Here is a 16557-nt window from a genome sequence, read left to right as displayed (position 1 = left end):
TAAAAAAAGCAATTCCACATATATTTATCTTTCCTTAACAATTAAGCATCATTACGAATAAAACTGCTTCTATTTTTATTTGCCTTAATTCTAACGCTCAAGATAAAGATAACTTTAAAATCTATTCCAAAGTTATCTGTAATGATTAAGTAACCGATGTTAGCATGCTATCAAAATGGTGTGAGTTGGGCCAGAAGACCTCCATTGTTATCTTTCCTGATGAGGGCTGACAACAGGCATCAGAGTACTCTAAGAACAAAGATGAAAAACAGAGAAAGAACTAGGAAGGTAGTGGCTTATACCACAGGAGCTGAGCAAACAGGTATCCCAAATTTTCACCCTGGTCAAAACTAAAAGCCTGCTTGTTTTAGGTCTTTGAATAATACTATAAAAATATAATTTAAAAATCTTAATTCAAAAAAGGGTTAAATTTGGGGTGAGGGCTTATTTGAATAAAATTTTCCACATGTATATCATATACATATATATGTACATATGTATATATCTTTTAGTTTCTCTACCCTCCTCTCTAAAATCAAATAAATAAAATAACACTTACTGAGGCATTACCACTTCGAAGTCGTTCTGCTATAAACTCATCCATCAGATCAGGAACATTAGCATTGCTGCTGCCAATATCACTATTAAGAGGGGGCAGTTTTGTGCTCATGTCCTCTTTATTGACTAAAAATAAATAAATAACTATATATAGTGAAGAAAGACTTAACTACATTTCCTAAATTTAAAACAAAAACAGCCAAAAAATTACCTATGCCATATCAATTATTTGCCAAACATGCATCTACGAATAATTTCTCTCCTTTTAGATTTAATTTTAAGAATTAGTAAATTGATATTTACTTTATTTAACTAAGCAGATGTTAGTCAATCTTCAGTATAACCTTAAAACAGCAAGAAAGCTTATAGATAAGCACTAGTTGAAGTTAGGTTAATATTGCCTATAAAGAAACTGGTATATTTTTCTTTCTTCCTGCCTCTGCTTCTATTTGGAGCCTTAATAATTTATAATCCCATTTTCCCCAAAGAATATTTGCAAGAAATATATCCCTTGAATTTAAGTTTAGATTAATAAATTAAAATTCTATGATTTTGACATAATGTTGTTTCTATTCACTACAAATCTAATTTTTTGCTTGAAGAAAAAAGAGATTTATTTTCACAAAGATTTTTCTGTTTAAAAAAAAACCCCACAATAGTTATTTTGATTTTTTTATGACTACATTATGATTAACATTAACAAGAAAGTTTTAAACTTGGGAAACTTACAAAAAATAGTATTTACTTATTTCACTATTATGCTGTAGAAAAGGTGATTTCTCTGCAACCAAAGGATATCGACACTGTTTATGTTCCTAATGAACTACAAAGCATTTCAGGTTAAGAAAATATACTGGTCAGGAAATCACTCTGAAATACGATTATCTTTACACTACTTGGCCAGGTTTTTTTAAGCTGTCAAATACTGCCCTCAAGTGGCATTAATGGCTCAGTGCAAGATGCAGCGTTCTGTTAATCATGCTAACAAAACCATGTTAAACAAAATCGAAACCTACCTTACTGCTGAAAGTTAATTTTCTATAACTGTGAAGTTATTTTAAATTTGAATCAACATAAGAGAAAACAGTTACCATAATCTTACTTTCTGTAATCTGTCCATAGAGGTTCCATATTTAAATCATGATTGGCTATCATGAAACCTTTATGCACATCTAAAATCTCAGAAAAAAGAAAGTAACGATAAGTGTTTTAAGGATATAACTTGCATTCTATACAAATGAATGCAAAACTAAAAAGCCTACAGCTTGTTTGCAAATGGTGTAAATGAAAAGTAACTGAGTCCACTTTGAGGTTTAAGAAATAATTTCCTCTTCAATGACAGTTAACTAAAAATGTTGGTGTTGGTTGTAGGACCTTGATTTCCATTATGTTATATCATGTCACAGTAATATACCAAGAAAAAGATAAAATCAAGTAAATCAGCAGTAAAAATAAATGAACCCAATTATATAGAGCTGGGGCCCTTTTAAATGTAAACTATTGGGGGGCACAGGGGAGAAAGTATTCCAACTCCTCGGTAAACTTAATTTCAAGGTTCACGTGGTACACACTCAGAAAAATATCTGATTTAGATAGCCTTTGGAAGGTCATTGAATTTTCCTGTATGTCCCTCTTTCCTATCTTGTTCAGCAGCAAAGAGGTTTAACTAAATGCCTTATAAGGGAAATTAGTAATTTAAATAAACATTTTATGCTGGGAAAAATACAGCTGGGGAAAGGCGCATGCATAACCAAACAGAGAAAGCAGTGACCATCCCAAAGCTTTTTGATTGCTTATAGCTTGCTTCAGTTGCATTAAGCCAAACTGGTGCTGTCTTTCTCCTTTTGCGCTCTGCACACTGTTAAGTGCTCACCTGCAGCTTTCCTTCCAAAATAGCCCATTACATGACTGTACAGATCCCTCAGTGGAGCCTCTGGTGGCATTCTGTTCTGCCTCTGTGGGGAAACATTTGCCTTCGGCTTCGAAAGAGCATGTACAACAGTTTTATAAACGCCACCCAGGGAGCCCTGCTGTAGTCCTGCCTCATGACTTGATGACTTAATAGTACTACGACTACCTCCTAACTGATTACTAGCAATTCCTTCTTTTTGTAATATGGCGGTGGGGATCTCTGTAGATTCCTTAACTGCCTTACTACTCACTGGTGCCGTGTCTAGAGGCCTGTACACACCGGGTTTCACTAGCTCGGTAACACTGTTTGAGCTGGCATGGGGGCTGCTGATGCTGCTATTGCTGCTGCTACTAAAGCCACTGAGCTTCCGCAGCCTCATCTTCCACGGAGCCTCTTTGTTTTCCAGAGGGTTATAAAACTGAACTGACTCAGTAGATGGTCTGAAAGTAACGTGAACACTATTTCGTTTTTTAGAAGCAATTTTCATGATTTTGGCTCTATGAGTTACTGTTTCAGACAAGCTCCTTTTAGTTGGAGAAAGCTTGCTAGTGCTTGTAACATGAGGCATTCTGTGGTTAACAGGTGCTTTTAGAGTAGTTTTCTTGGCATGCAAAACATGTGGGACAATGATTTTTTCATTAATTTGCATACCCTTAACCTTTTCGGCTATTGTTATATCTATACAGGCATCTAATTCTGTGGCTGTTTGTCTATACAGATGTTTCCTCTTTTCTTTATCACAAGGGCTACCCGAACTAGGTTCCGATGACTGTTTATCACTGTTTAGTTGTTTACATTTTTCAGAAGTTTTTGTTCTCATAAAGCTATCTAACTGGTTGGGTGCACTGTTACTCATGAAGACAGCTGAGTTTGATTCTTTTTGAAACTGTATGTTTTCAGGAGTCCCAACAAAGGAGGTGGTATTTTCTGATTTACTTTCCTGATCTATGTGTTCTAATTTATCTAAGGATGATCTTTCATCCCTATTTACTGCAATAATCACTTCCTGTGAAGCTACATCTTTACCTAACTCTTTTTTACTATGACTTTCCTGGTTTTCCTTAAAATATTCTTTCAGGGAGGAAAGAAGATCATCATCTCCTTCAAGGTCAATGTACTGGATTTGTTCAAAAGCTGAATCTGCAAGTTCTACTGGATCTATTAAGTGACAAAGATGGTCATATATGCTATCACCAACTTCCAGAGAAGACTCTCTACTATGAGTATCAGTGATGTGGCTTTCAGTGGATCTAGTTATTGAAGAAGCCTCTGTGGAACTCTGCAAGCTTGGTGCATGACGGGATGAACTGTCAATTACAGGAACTGCACCTTTGGCTCGTTCAACAGTGAATGGTTCCAAGATGTCAGAAGTGCTGCTACTTCGAGGCAATGGCTGCTCCTCACTCAAAGCACCAAAAACTTCATTTCCAGTGTCTTCGCTTTGTGAAAAATGTCTGACTCTAGTTGAACGAGGAAGTATTTGAGCATCATCAATATCTGTAAAAAAGAAAAATTACAGAGTAGGAACTATACGAATATGAAAAATAAGTATTAATTTCAACCATACCCTAAGCATATGCTTAAAAATAAAAATTTCTGAGATTTTTTTGTAAGCTCAATGAAAGAAAATCTATTAAAAATACAAATCTGTTTTTAAATAATGATGTGCACAAGCCAATACAGCATGTAGTATAAATGAATTAGAAAACTACCAGAATACATTTTAATACGTTAACATGCATAGAAATAGACAGTGAGGTGATGAAACATTTGGAAGTGCAGCCAAAGATAGAGCTGTGCCAATAAATCAAGGAATTCAAACTTGCTATTCAATTTTTTGTACTTATTTACGTTCCAAGCAGAAAAAGTAGATCTTAACACAAAAAAGCTGATCTAAATATCCCATTGCACAATCTTACAGGATCTTATAAATTCCTGTTTCCTTCCTTACCAGGCAAGAGGCATCACCTTTTCTTCAAATCTTGCTTATCTATTTGATCACAGATTACACATGGAAATCTCCACCCTCTTCCTAAAGCTCTCTTTGTCAGGAAACTATTTATCTGTTCTACTGAGGTATTTTACTTTATTTAATTATAGTATTAAAACCTATTCATCCTATCAAATAAAACTACTACATTGCTAAAAAAAATTGTACTTTTTCATTTCTGACACAAACACCATTAATCTACTAGGAAGAAACATTCTCTGCCTATCACTGGCCCATTCCATTAACTAACCATCAAACCCTAAAAACTCTACCTATGGCTTCTTACATTTCTTTTAAAGAATTACAGATTTTAGAGTCAAAATGGACATCATAGATTATTTAACTCTCTCACCGAGGAAACTGAGGCCCAAAGAGATGAAGCCACTCTCTCAAAGTTGAGAAGCAGGTATAGTGTTCAACGTCATTACATTGTTTTTACTGCCTGAAGTGCTAAGTATATGGTAAATCCTCAAAAATATTTACGAAATTGAAAATCACAATATGAAATACTGTTTAGCTGTAGAGATATATACAAATTAGAAATTTTAGAAGTAAAATAGCATGTCTATGAATCTATCATGACCTTTAACATTACCTAGAAATAACTAAAAAAATTTTTCAGAAGCCAGAAAAATATAATGAAAAAAGGACACAGAGTCAAAAAGTCAGATGTTGGGTGCTCATTAGGCTTGTAATGCAAAGATTATAAATAACAGAACTATAACTGATCAAAATGAGAAGATTTAGATCCAGAGTAAAACAGTTACTTGTCCAAGATCACAGATATACTTATTGATGGTGTTGGGTCTAAAACTCTGGTTTTCTTACTCCGGACTCCGACACCAGTTTTCTCATTTATAAAATGGGGATAGTAATTAAAAATATTCTCAGGATCCATGCAATGGATGAAAAGAGGCTAGTCCTTCTGCTATTTCACTCATATCCCTTTCTCTGTATGAGGTCCAAAAGGAGCCACCTTATACTAAATTCAGATCAAGAGAAGTTTGTAATATACTAAGACTGCACTGTATTCCTGAAGATATACATTTAGACTCCCAATACGGGTCAAATACAAAATATCTCCTAAAGTTGAAACAATTTCTTGTTATCATTAAGTTGAGGAGAATACAACACTTTAAAAAAATGTTGGCTTTCTTCTTCATGCACTCCACTTAGAATTCTTCTAAATGAAAAAGCAAGCAACTCCTCAGAAACTTTATATTTATGCACTATACTCCATTTATTACTGTAGTAGATAAGTAATGCATATTTGTGTATATTGACGAATGCTAAGTATTTTGGTTTATCTCCTGTAATAGGTCATAAGAACCTCTGCCTAGAGATCATATTCACCATGCACTCCAGTTTCTTTCCACAAAATATTCTAATAGACTCAGCAAAGGATAGACTATATAACTTTTCTATAAAAATTATTAAGAATTTTATAGTTGGAATTATTTTATTAGCTGCAAATTCAAAATCAAGATCTTAAAACCTTATTAAAATCTAATATTATGAGACTAACAAATATACGAACTTCAAAAAAAAGGAGAATTTAGTTTTAATGTTTAGTTTCCTTTATTTTTTATTTATTTATTTATTTTGCCCATGCTGCATGGCATGCGGGATCTTACCCCAACCAGGGATTGAACCTGTGCCCCCTGTAGTGGAAGTGTGGAGTCTTAACCAGTGGACCACCAGGGAAGTTCCCCTTTATTGATATTCCATAATTTTTCCATTCTAAAGAAACCAGTAAAGATTATTGTGAAGTTCTGTTTTTAGGAATTTCTTCCCAAACCCAGTCCTCACATTGCATGTTAGGAAATTTAAACATTATTTCAGCCTAAGTATTTTTCCCTAAACTTTAATGTCTAAAAAACTTTCAAGTCTAAGAGGGCAAGAGCTTTGAAAAAAAAAAATTTTTTTCTATCAATAATGTACTGTTAGAGAATTTAAAATTAAACAAAAAACTTTTTGAAAGTTTTAAGCTTTAAATACAGTTCTTACACGGGCATATAACAATATTAATTGCATAAAAGAAATCAAAGTCAGCACTTGAATTAAGCATGACTGACTCTAACAAGACTTAAATTTAAAGAAATATACCTGAACCTTGTTGAAGATAAAAAGTCTAAATGACAGTTAAATCATATACAGTTGTCCTTCTGCATCCGCTGGGGACTGGTTCTAGGAGCCCCCCATGGACACTAACATCCACAGATGCTCAAGTTTCTTATATAAAATGGCCTAGTACAGTGAACACAGTTGGCTCTCCACACCTGCAGGTTTACATGGATTCAACCAACCTTGGATATGAAGGGCCGACTGTACAGTCTTTCCTACATGCATTGTTCTAAGCATCTTACATGTATTAACTCATTTAATCCTCACAACAGCCTCATGAAGTAGGTGCTATTATCCCCATTTTATACATGAAGAAACTATTTAATTCACTTGCCTAAGGATACACAGCTAGAAGATGGAGAGGTGGGATTTGAAGTAAGGAAAAAATTAGTCCATGGTCTTAATTTCTTGAATAATATATATTACATATTCATGAAATAATTAATTTTTTAAAAAGTATTATTAAGAAATTATAAACCAGCACAGTGATTTATCTCTATAAAGATAAGACTCTTAGAAATCAAAACTTAGTCAAATACAAATATTAGTAAATGATACAGAAGAACACAATGGACAAACTTTGTATTGGATTGCTGAAAATAATGGTAACAACAGGTTATAACAGAAATGGCCTTCGAAACTATTTAATTATGCTGCTTACATTTTACCTTGAACAACGGCAGTGTCTAATTAATTTATTTTAATCTAAAGTATCAGTAACCAGTGATTGAGCAAAACAAGAAAAAAGCTTTTTAACAAATTAAAAAAAAAAAACTTGAGCATTGAGAAATTGCTTCCTATACAGCCTACAATGTGTTAGCAATGTCAAGTTTCATCTCTGGATTTGCTTAATGATGTTTTAGCATTAAAGTGTTGGAAATTATTTCTAGATTAAAAAGTAGTTTTTTCTGAATGTTGTGTTTCAAAGAAAAGTTTTCTTTGCTATTTCAAAAAGATAAGCTGTAAATTAAAGTGTAATATTAGCTTGTAACATGTAAAAAAAAAATTCTTTTCACTGAAATTTACCTTTCTTCAGGATTTTGTTTGTATTAACATCACAATATCCCCGTTGCTTGAAATAGCTCTTGTCACATAGTAGGGGCTCAATAAATACTGGTAGAAGGAAAGCATGTCTTTTATATTAAAAATAGTAGCTGTTAATTACTAAAATATCAAGCTAGTTCCTCAGGGGGAAAAAAAATCTCTTAATCTGTAATACTAACATACCACTAGAAAATTTAAATAATTTCTAAAACGAGGTATAGAAAAAAGTGCCAAAATCCCTTTTACCAAAGTTAAATTCTATTCTCGGTTAATCATGAACACTAGCTATCAGTAATAATATTTTTACAGCTCCTGAATTCATAAAATCATTTCTATTACTTTATGTAGAAACTGATGCCATTTAGAAGCTCAAGTTTTTTCTGGATTACCTAAAGGAAATGACAATGTCCTTTATGTAATTAAAAAATTTTTTTTTGCCTATTTGGGCTATAATAGCAATGTACCTTCAAGGTAAGTTAAGAAATATAGAATATTTATGTTTTCGATTCTATTATTAGCAGAGGCTAGTAAAACTTCTACATCTTTATGACTAGATGTTCAATTTTTAGGTAATTCAAAGCAGTATGCACATCATTGAAATCATATGAAAAGACTGAAAAGCAATAAACCAAGCCCAAATAATTAACATTAATTTTAGACCACTAAAATTTAAAACACTAAACTATCTTCTACTCTTATCCTTCTAATATTGCTTCCCTGACTCTTAAATTCTGGAAATAGACAAATGACCAATATATTTTTAATAAGAAAATTATAGTTTTATTTGTTTGCAAACATGTTATATAATGCCGTGTTTAAGTTAGATTCAAACTTTTCTTGAGATGCACTTTTAAAAAAATTAACACAAATTATTTCAACAAAAAATCTAATTTAGAATTATGCTAGAATCTGCTGGTTTTCTAGGTGGAAACTCTGTAAAAGGTTACTATCACATATTGATGACAAGAAGAAATAAATTCCTTGATTGTGCAAAGAAGAACCTGCTTGTTTGATTAGAGACAGAAAATTCTCCTCCTGATTAGGCAGAATTTAGGAACAGTATGGGGCACATCTTCTTTCTCCTGATACTCAGAAAATAGAAGCAGAGAGATCAAAATATTTTGCTCTACAGTGCTCAATTCAAATATTGAAGTACTGTTAATAACCTTAGCAGTCTACATAATATGGCCTAGACAGACTAGAATCTAACAGCATCAAATATGGCAAACAAATTAGCAGTTTTGAGAACTAACTGGAAGAAAGTGGGTTTGTAAACTTTATTTCAGGGTGAGACACCCAGAGTTCTTGATTAGAAAATAATAAGAAACAGTTGCAAAAGTCAGTTGCCCACCATGCCTATGTTCTTTTACATCCCTTCTATCATGAAAGTATTATTTCTGACAGTAAAAGCTAATTTGCTTAAGAATAATTGAGATTTCTGACTTCTCTTTGTTTATCAGGAAAATAAAGACTGCAAGGCTGGGCTACCATATGTGTAAAACTACAGTCTAGTGTAGAAGAGAGGACAGGAAAAATGTGCCTGCCCAGACACCAGCACTACTGCAGAGCTTTAAAAAATAAACTAAGATACTCCTGCAACCCACAGGATATTATATCAAAACCTTAGACAGGAGCCTGGGAAGAAACATTTGTTCAACATCAGATGAGTCTAATGTTAAGAACTAAAGTCACTGACAAAGTCAGTGCGCTTGAAATAGTCCCCAGAACGTAAGAAAAACTCTCCAACGATATTCAGCTATTCAACTAGTTTAGTCTATCTATACATAGCTATACCACATAGCATCACATTCACAACAATGTAGGTTGAATGGTCATCTAACCAAGAATACTAGAGGAGAAAAAAAGGGCTGGATAAAAATAGAGTACATTGGGCTTCCCTGGTGGTGCAGTGGTTTGGAGTCCGCCTGCCGATGCAGGGGACACGGGTTCATGCCCCAGTCCGGGAGGATCCCGCATGCCACGGAGCGGCTAGGCCCGTTAGGCCCGTGAGCCATGGCCGCTGAGCCTGTGCGTCCGGAGCCTGTGCTCCGCAATGGGAGAGGCCACAACAGTAAGAGGCCCGCGTACCGCAAAAAAAAAAAAAAGAGTACATTGAAAACTGACAGCTACTTCTTAGAAATCGTAGTATGTTAAAATAAACAAACGTAAAAGGAATTAAAAGAAGTGCCTTTTTACCCTGTAAGTATTCAAGAGTAGCAAGTAAATATTTTTCTGGAAAACCCTACTTCTAACCAAAAGCTAGAGTGATTGTCTATGGGTAGTTTCATTGTCTTATTGGTGAAACAGTTATAGAAACCTCAACTCCTGATCTTAGATGACGCATCCAGGAAATACATTATTATGAGTTCAATTAAGCCTGCTCACAGCAGGGGGAGAGAGAAAACTATGAAGAACAATTTCTTCTTTTATGTAGTTCACTTTCCTTTTTAATTTTGAATTATATACCTCCTCTTGGTTTGGGAGAAATCTCTGATCTTAGGGATGGTGAAAGGGATTTCACCTGAAATAACATTATTAATAAAAATGTACCTTCCCTCACATAAGCCTATAGGTCAATTAGAAAGTTAAGAGGGTACAAAGATAGCTTGTTAAAAAAAACCCAGCAACCTCACCAAAAGTGGCTACGTCAGGGAAATACTCCTAAGAAGAGTATAGGAAAGCACCCAAGAATGCACCGTAACTTTCTTTGAGCTAGCATATTTTGCATAGTAAGCACAGTTGACCCTTGAACAACACGGCTTTGAGCTGTGCAGGTCCTCTTATTTGTGGAGTTTTACAAGTAAATATGTAGTACAGCACAACACTACGTGCAGTTGGTTGAATCTGCCCATGTGAAACCACAGAAATGGAGGGCCCACTGTAAAGTTATACATGGATTTTGGACAATGTGAAAGGTCGGCACCCCTAACCCCTGCGTTGTTCAAGGGTCAACTGTATATTCAACACAAATTTCCTTCAGTCTAAAAGACAAGGCACTGTATGATCTTAGTCATACAAAAAAATTTTTAAAAAGAAAAAAACTGATCTATGGTGATACAAATTACAAAGTCTGTGTGTGTGTGTGTGTGTGTGTGTGTGTGTGTGTGTGTGTGTGTGTGTGTGTGTGTGTGTGTGTGTGTGTGACTGACTCGAAAGGGGTAATGGAAACATTATATTTTGTCTGGGGTGAAAGATGATGGGGGGGTGTACAATTCTCAAACTCACTGAACTGAACATAGGAACTATGCATTTTATTATATGTTATTTAAACCTTATTAAAGAGCAGACCAACCCAATACTGGAGATCAAGGACCTGAGGCAGAAGTGCAAAGCTAACCAGGTTTTGAGGCTTCTTAGAAATTGGGGCTTCACAGAATGGTTGCTTTATTTGGTTTAAAAGTGAGGTGAGTTCTTAGAATTCTATATGCTATTATAATCTAATATGAATCCAAAGATTTATTCCAAAACAACTTTTAGATTATGTACTTTTCTCAATTACTGATTCCCCTGGCTTAAGTTCCATTACTATAGATGATGAAGAATGCATTATTCAAGATTTACCATATAGTTAGTCAAATAATGACATTATAAATATACATTACCACTTCACTTAACCACCTGAGAAGAAAAAATCAAACATGAACAGAAAAAAACCTGACCATTTACAACCCAAACTATTGGTCATTGGCACAGCACTAAACTTAGCACTTCCAGAATGAACTGCAAGGATAGCATTAGAGTTCAAACAACTCAAAATGTTGATTGCTCAACCACTTTCCCAATTTCCCACACCTCCCCCAAAGAAATTAACTTTGAAGAGTTTATTTGATTAAGCAAAATTTGAAAGCAGAGGATTAAAAAGTGAAAAAGGTGGTGCAGAAATTAGCAGAGGTGGCACTACCTGAAAGCTCATCAGAAAGGGGAGTGAGAACAATATCAGGCAAGAAGGGTTTGGAAGTATGGATCAGAACAGGAGCACTTTTAGCACTGCGTATATAGGCCGATGGCAGAGCACATTCACCAATGGATCGGCTTCTCATGGCTTTAAAAAAGGAAAAGAAAGAAGTGGGGAAGGAAAAAAGAAGTGACTATAATGAAAGGCTTGTGTCACAGAAAAAGCAGCAACAGAGAAAACTAAAAGATACAAAGGAAGGAAATCTTAAATTAAAACATTTCAGCACGGCAAATACTGGCAAGCTGTAAGAAAAGAAATTAGAGAACACATATGACATTTCGAATGTATATTTTTTGGTGTAAAGCAGGAAAATGTTTTTTTTTATTATTAGCAGTTACAATGGTATAGCATTAAAAACAGCAGACACTTTAATTAGCACTATGTTCTCAAAACCAAAGGTCGAAAAGTTCATCGAATGGAAACACTGAAAAGAACCAATATTAACAGTTCCAAGAAATTTTAGGTACCATGTTTGGCATTTCTCTGAGCCACTCTGAGGCAATTCTGAGCCATTCTTCTTAATGAAGCTGAATTCCAAGAACAAATTCTTTCTTTCATACTTTTTCCTAATAAAGTTTCAAAGTCACTCATAGGTCTTTTTTAGAGAATTTTATGTAATTCATAATCTAAAGAATTAAATCTCATGGTTAGTATTTGTTCCTGGTAAAAGAATGCTTGATCAAATCAGTATCTCCTATTTATATTAAACTTAACAGTATAATTTTAAAATTTTAAGTAAAAACACAGAAAATAGAATTTGCAATAAGCATGAAGAATCGAGTTATTGAGAAAAATGTTTATGCTTATTCAAGTCTTAAGCATATTATGTAAAAATTTTAAAGATTAAATTTTTGAAGATAAAAACTTAAAAACTGGAATTTAAAAAAAATTGCATTTGTAATTGTATTTGGTAATTTCTTAAAAGTAACCAGTTCACAAAATTAAAGACAAATTCTGACACACTTAGAAATAAATAATCAAGTTTATACTTAGCAAATATTTTTTAACTTAACTTTTAGTTTAGAGATTCTTGAATAAATGAAGGTATGTATGAATGGAGAATTTAAAAGAAATAATACTGCATAATATCCAGTGTAATAGTGACATTGATTAAAAAAAATACATATATTTGAATGTTACCATCAATTCGAAATCTTAGATTTTTCTGATTATTAGAAACAGCTGGTTCCCCGATGGCTAAATCCCTTAGTCTGTCACACAAGGCCTTTGCAATCCAGCTGCAATATCCACGGAAACTTCTCCTCCTTCTGTTCTCCCACGTTGCTGCCACACAGAATTTTATACTGTTTCTTACAGATTTCATGCTCTTTTACGACAACATGGCCCTGTGAGTTCATAATATATTTGGTCTTCTTTTCTTCTTGACACTCCTTCATACATAAAATGTCATATCATCTGTGATGCTTTTAAGACTCTCCCACATAATTAACTTACTAGCAATACAGCAATTACCAAAACAAACAAGAATTCCTTCTTTTACAAAGCTTACAATCTATTTTTAGTGGACTGTATGTTTTATATGTCAGCCTCCTAACTTTTCAAAGGCAAAAACTATATCTTCTTATCTTTATAACTCTGGTGCCTGGCACATATGAGCTCAATAAATCTTTACTGAATGAGTATCTGTATTTGGGCAGCACAGCATAATCATTTGAAAAAAAAAAGTTTTCATTGTGAACATATAGAGGAGAAAACCAAAAAAAGTATTAACCAAAAACTAGATGTATGTCATAGAGTTATAACTGGAAAAGGATAATTAGAGAGTCCCTAACCCCCAAATTTATTAATGTTGGCAAAATAAAGGGTTCTTTAAGAGCAGCTTTCAGGTAAATTTATGTGCAGCAAAACATGGAAGGTTGGAATATATTAAGAAAAGGCAACAACATGCCTTCAGTATATGGCTTTCTGTATAATGTATTAAAGATAGGTATATTTTAAAATTGAAACCATATACAAAATGTCAGAATCTGACCCTACTCGTGACTTCCTGCTAGCTTCTTCTACCTCTCGTGAAAGTGACCAGCAATTTTATAATCCGATTTGAAATAAAAGTTATGTTGACTTCAAGGTAACCATTTCTTAAAACTTAGAGCAAAGACATAAACACATAGGTAAAACTTGAAGTGCTGCTTATCAACACAAAAGGTAAAATGCCACCTACAGTTATAATCAGATGTGATTTTTAGAGATATTTCTTTTAAAACTAAATTGAATCAAATTTTCAATTCCACAGATGAATTACAAGTTTCTTGATTTTTTTCCCTTGGGTTAGATAATTCCTTGGAGATAACAATTCCTTCTATTCCTTCTTTCTCACCACCAACCTGAAGGAAGAGCTTGGGCATTTCCCTTGGAACTTCTCCCATTATCACAATGGTGTAAGTTTGTGTTCTGATCCTGAATGAATTCTTCAGAAGTGCACCTCTCCATCTGCTACTGTACAACAGGTCTTTATGCATACCTAGAAATCTGTCAAGTGCCTCACAGCTGCGCAACCTATGCTACAGAAAATGACTTACATGAATTAGCTCCTGGGATTTTGGGGATTTAATAATCTAAAGCTTAGATCAGAGAATCTCTGTAAAGCCACTGAAACTGGTCTAACTTCAGTTAATTACCCTACAATAGTCTCTAAGTGTTCAAGTGAAAGGAAGAGTCACACGACTCTCACTTTAAATCAAAAGCTAGAAATGATTAAGTTTAGCGAGGAAGGCATGTCAAATGCCAAGACAGGCTGAAAGCTAGACTGCTTGCTCCAAACAGCCAAGTTGTGACTGCAAAAGAGGAAAAGTTCTTGAAGGATATTAACAGTGAAAAGGCGAACGATAAGAAAGCAAAACAGCCATATTGCTGATATGGAGAAAGTTTTAGTTGTCTGGAAAGAAGATCAAGCCAGCCACAAGATTCTCTTAAGCCAAATCCCAATCCAGAGCCAGGCCCTAACTCTCTTCAATCCTAGGAAGGCTGAGAGAGGTGAGGAAGCTGCAGAAGAAAAGCATGAAGCTAGCAGAGTTGGTTCATGAGATTTAAGGAAAGAAGCCATCTTCATAACATAGAAGTGCAAGTGGAAGCAGCAAGTGGTGATGTAGAAGCTGCAGCAAGCTATCGAAAAGATCTAACTAAGATCATTAATGAAGGTGGCTACATTACACAACAGATTTTCAATGTGGACACAACAGCCATCTATTGGAAGAAGATGCCATCGAGGACTTTCATAACTAGAGAGGAGGAGTCAATGCCTGGCTTAAAAGCTTCAAAGCACAGGCTGGCCCTTTTGGTAGGGGATAATGCACCTGGGGACTTCAAGTTGAAGCCAATGTTCATTTACCATTCTGAAAATCCTGGGGCCCTTAAGAATTACGCTAAGTCTACTCTGTGCTCTATCACTGGAACAACAAAGCCTGGATGACAGCACATCTGTTTGCAACATGGTTTACTGAATATTTTAAGCCCCACTGTCAAGACCTACTGCTCAGAAAAGATTCCTTTCAAAATATTACTGCTCATTGACAATGCACCTCGTCACCCAAGAGCTCTGATGGAGATGTGCAATGAGATTCACATTGCTTTCATGTCTGCTAACACAACATCCATTCTGCAGCCCATGGATCAAACAATTATTTCAACTTTCAAGTCTTATTCTTTAAGATACATTTCGTAAGGCTATAGCTGCTATAGATGGTGATTCCTCTGATGAATCTAGGCAACGTATAGATACACTGAAAACCTTCTGGAAACAAGAAAACCATTCTAGATGCCATTAAGAACAATGTGACTCATGGGAAGAGGTCAAAATGTCAACATTAACAGGAGTTTGGAAGAAGTTAATTCCAATCCTCATGGATGACTTTAGTGCAGGAAGTAACTGCAAATGTGGTAGAAAGCACAACAGAACTAGCCTGAGGATGGGACTGAGATAAAACTCAGTCTCAAGATAAAACTTTGAAGAGGAGTTTCTTCTTATGAGTGAGCAAAGAAAGTGGTTTCTTGAGGTGGAATCTACTCCTGATGGAGATGCTGTGAAGACTGTTGAAATGAGAACAAAGGATTGAGAGTATTATTTAAGTTTAGTTGATAAAGCTGTGGTAGGGTTTGAGGGGACTGACTCCAATTCTGAAAGAAATTCTAGTGAGTAAAATGCAATAAAACATCATTGCATACTACAGAGAAATCGTTTGTGAAAGGAAGAGTCAACCAATGCCATGAACTCCCTTAATGGTCTCACTTTAAGAAACTGTCACAGCCACCCCAACCTTCAGCAACCACCACCCTGATCAGTCATCAGCCACCAGCAAAAAGACTATGAAGTGCTGAAGATTCAGATTCATGGTTAGCATTTTGGGGCAATATTTTAAATTAAGGTATGTAACATTGTTTCTTTAGACATAATGCTACTGAACACTTAACAGACTGCAGTATAGTGTAAACATAACCTTTATATGCACTGGGAAACCAAAAAATTCGTGTGACCCGCTTTATTGGGATATTTGCTTTATTGTGGTGGTCTGGAACCAAACCCGCACTTATCTCCTGAGGTCTGCCTGTACACTTTAATTTTTAAAAAGCAGTTTCAGGTTTACAGGAAAATTGAGTGGCAAGTACAAAGAGTTCCAATATATCCCCTTCTTCTCCCACCCCCACCTCGAGTTTCCCCAAGTACTGACATCTTTCATTGGTATAGTACATTTTCTACAACTGATGAGCTAATACTGATACAGTGTCATTAACAAAATCCACAGTTTACATCAGGGATCACTCTTTGTGTTGTACATTCTATGGGCTTTTGACAAATGTATAACATGTATGCACCATTACAGTATCATACAGAATACTTTCACTGCTCTAAAAACCCCCTGTGCTCCACCTATTCGTCCCTCCTTGTTGCCCTGCTCCCCGCCTCCACCTCTGGTAATCAGTAATCTTTTTATTGTCTCTTTAGTTTTCCCTTTTCCA

At 34.9% G+C, this 16557-nt stretch overlaps 1 protein-coding gene across 2 annotated transcripts in view; it reads right to left on the bottom strand.

The window, feature by feature from the left end:
• RALGAPA1 (Ral GTPase activating protein catalytic subunit alpha 1) overlaps positions 1-16557 on the bottom strand; it is a 220947-nt gene that overhangs the window by 108505 nt on the left and 95885 nt on the right. Inside the window, exons 17-18 of one of the 2 annotated variants that reach the window (XM_060143467.1) lie at positions 2432-3967; positions 560-684 (exon numbers count right to left, since the gene is read on the bottom strand). In XM_060143467.1, the coding sequence (XP_059999450.1) occupies positions 560-684; positions 2432-3967 (1661 nt within the window). The remainder of the gene's footprint in view (positions 1-559; positions 685-2431; positions 3968-16557) is intronic. The other variant, XM_060143474.1, reaches the window with a different exon arrangement.

Source organism: Lagenorhynchus albirostris, chromosome 1 (assembly GCF_949774975.1).
Source record: "Lagenorhynchus albirostris chromosome 1, mLagAlb1.1, whole genome shotgun sequence".
Lineage (NCBI taxonomy): Eukaryota > Metazoa > Chordata > Mammalia > Artiodactyla > Delphinidae > Lagenorhynchus > Lagenorhynchus albirostris.
This window is presented reverse-complemented; position numbering and strand designations above follow the sequence as displayed.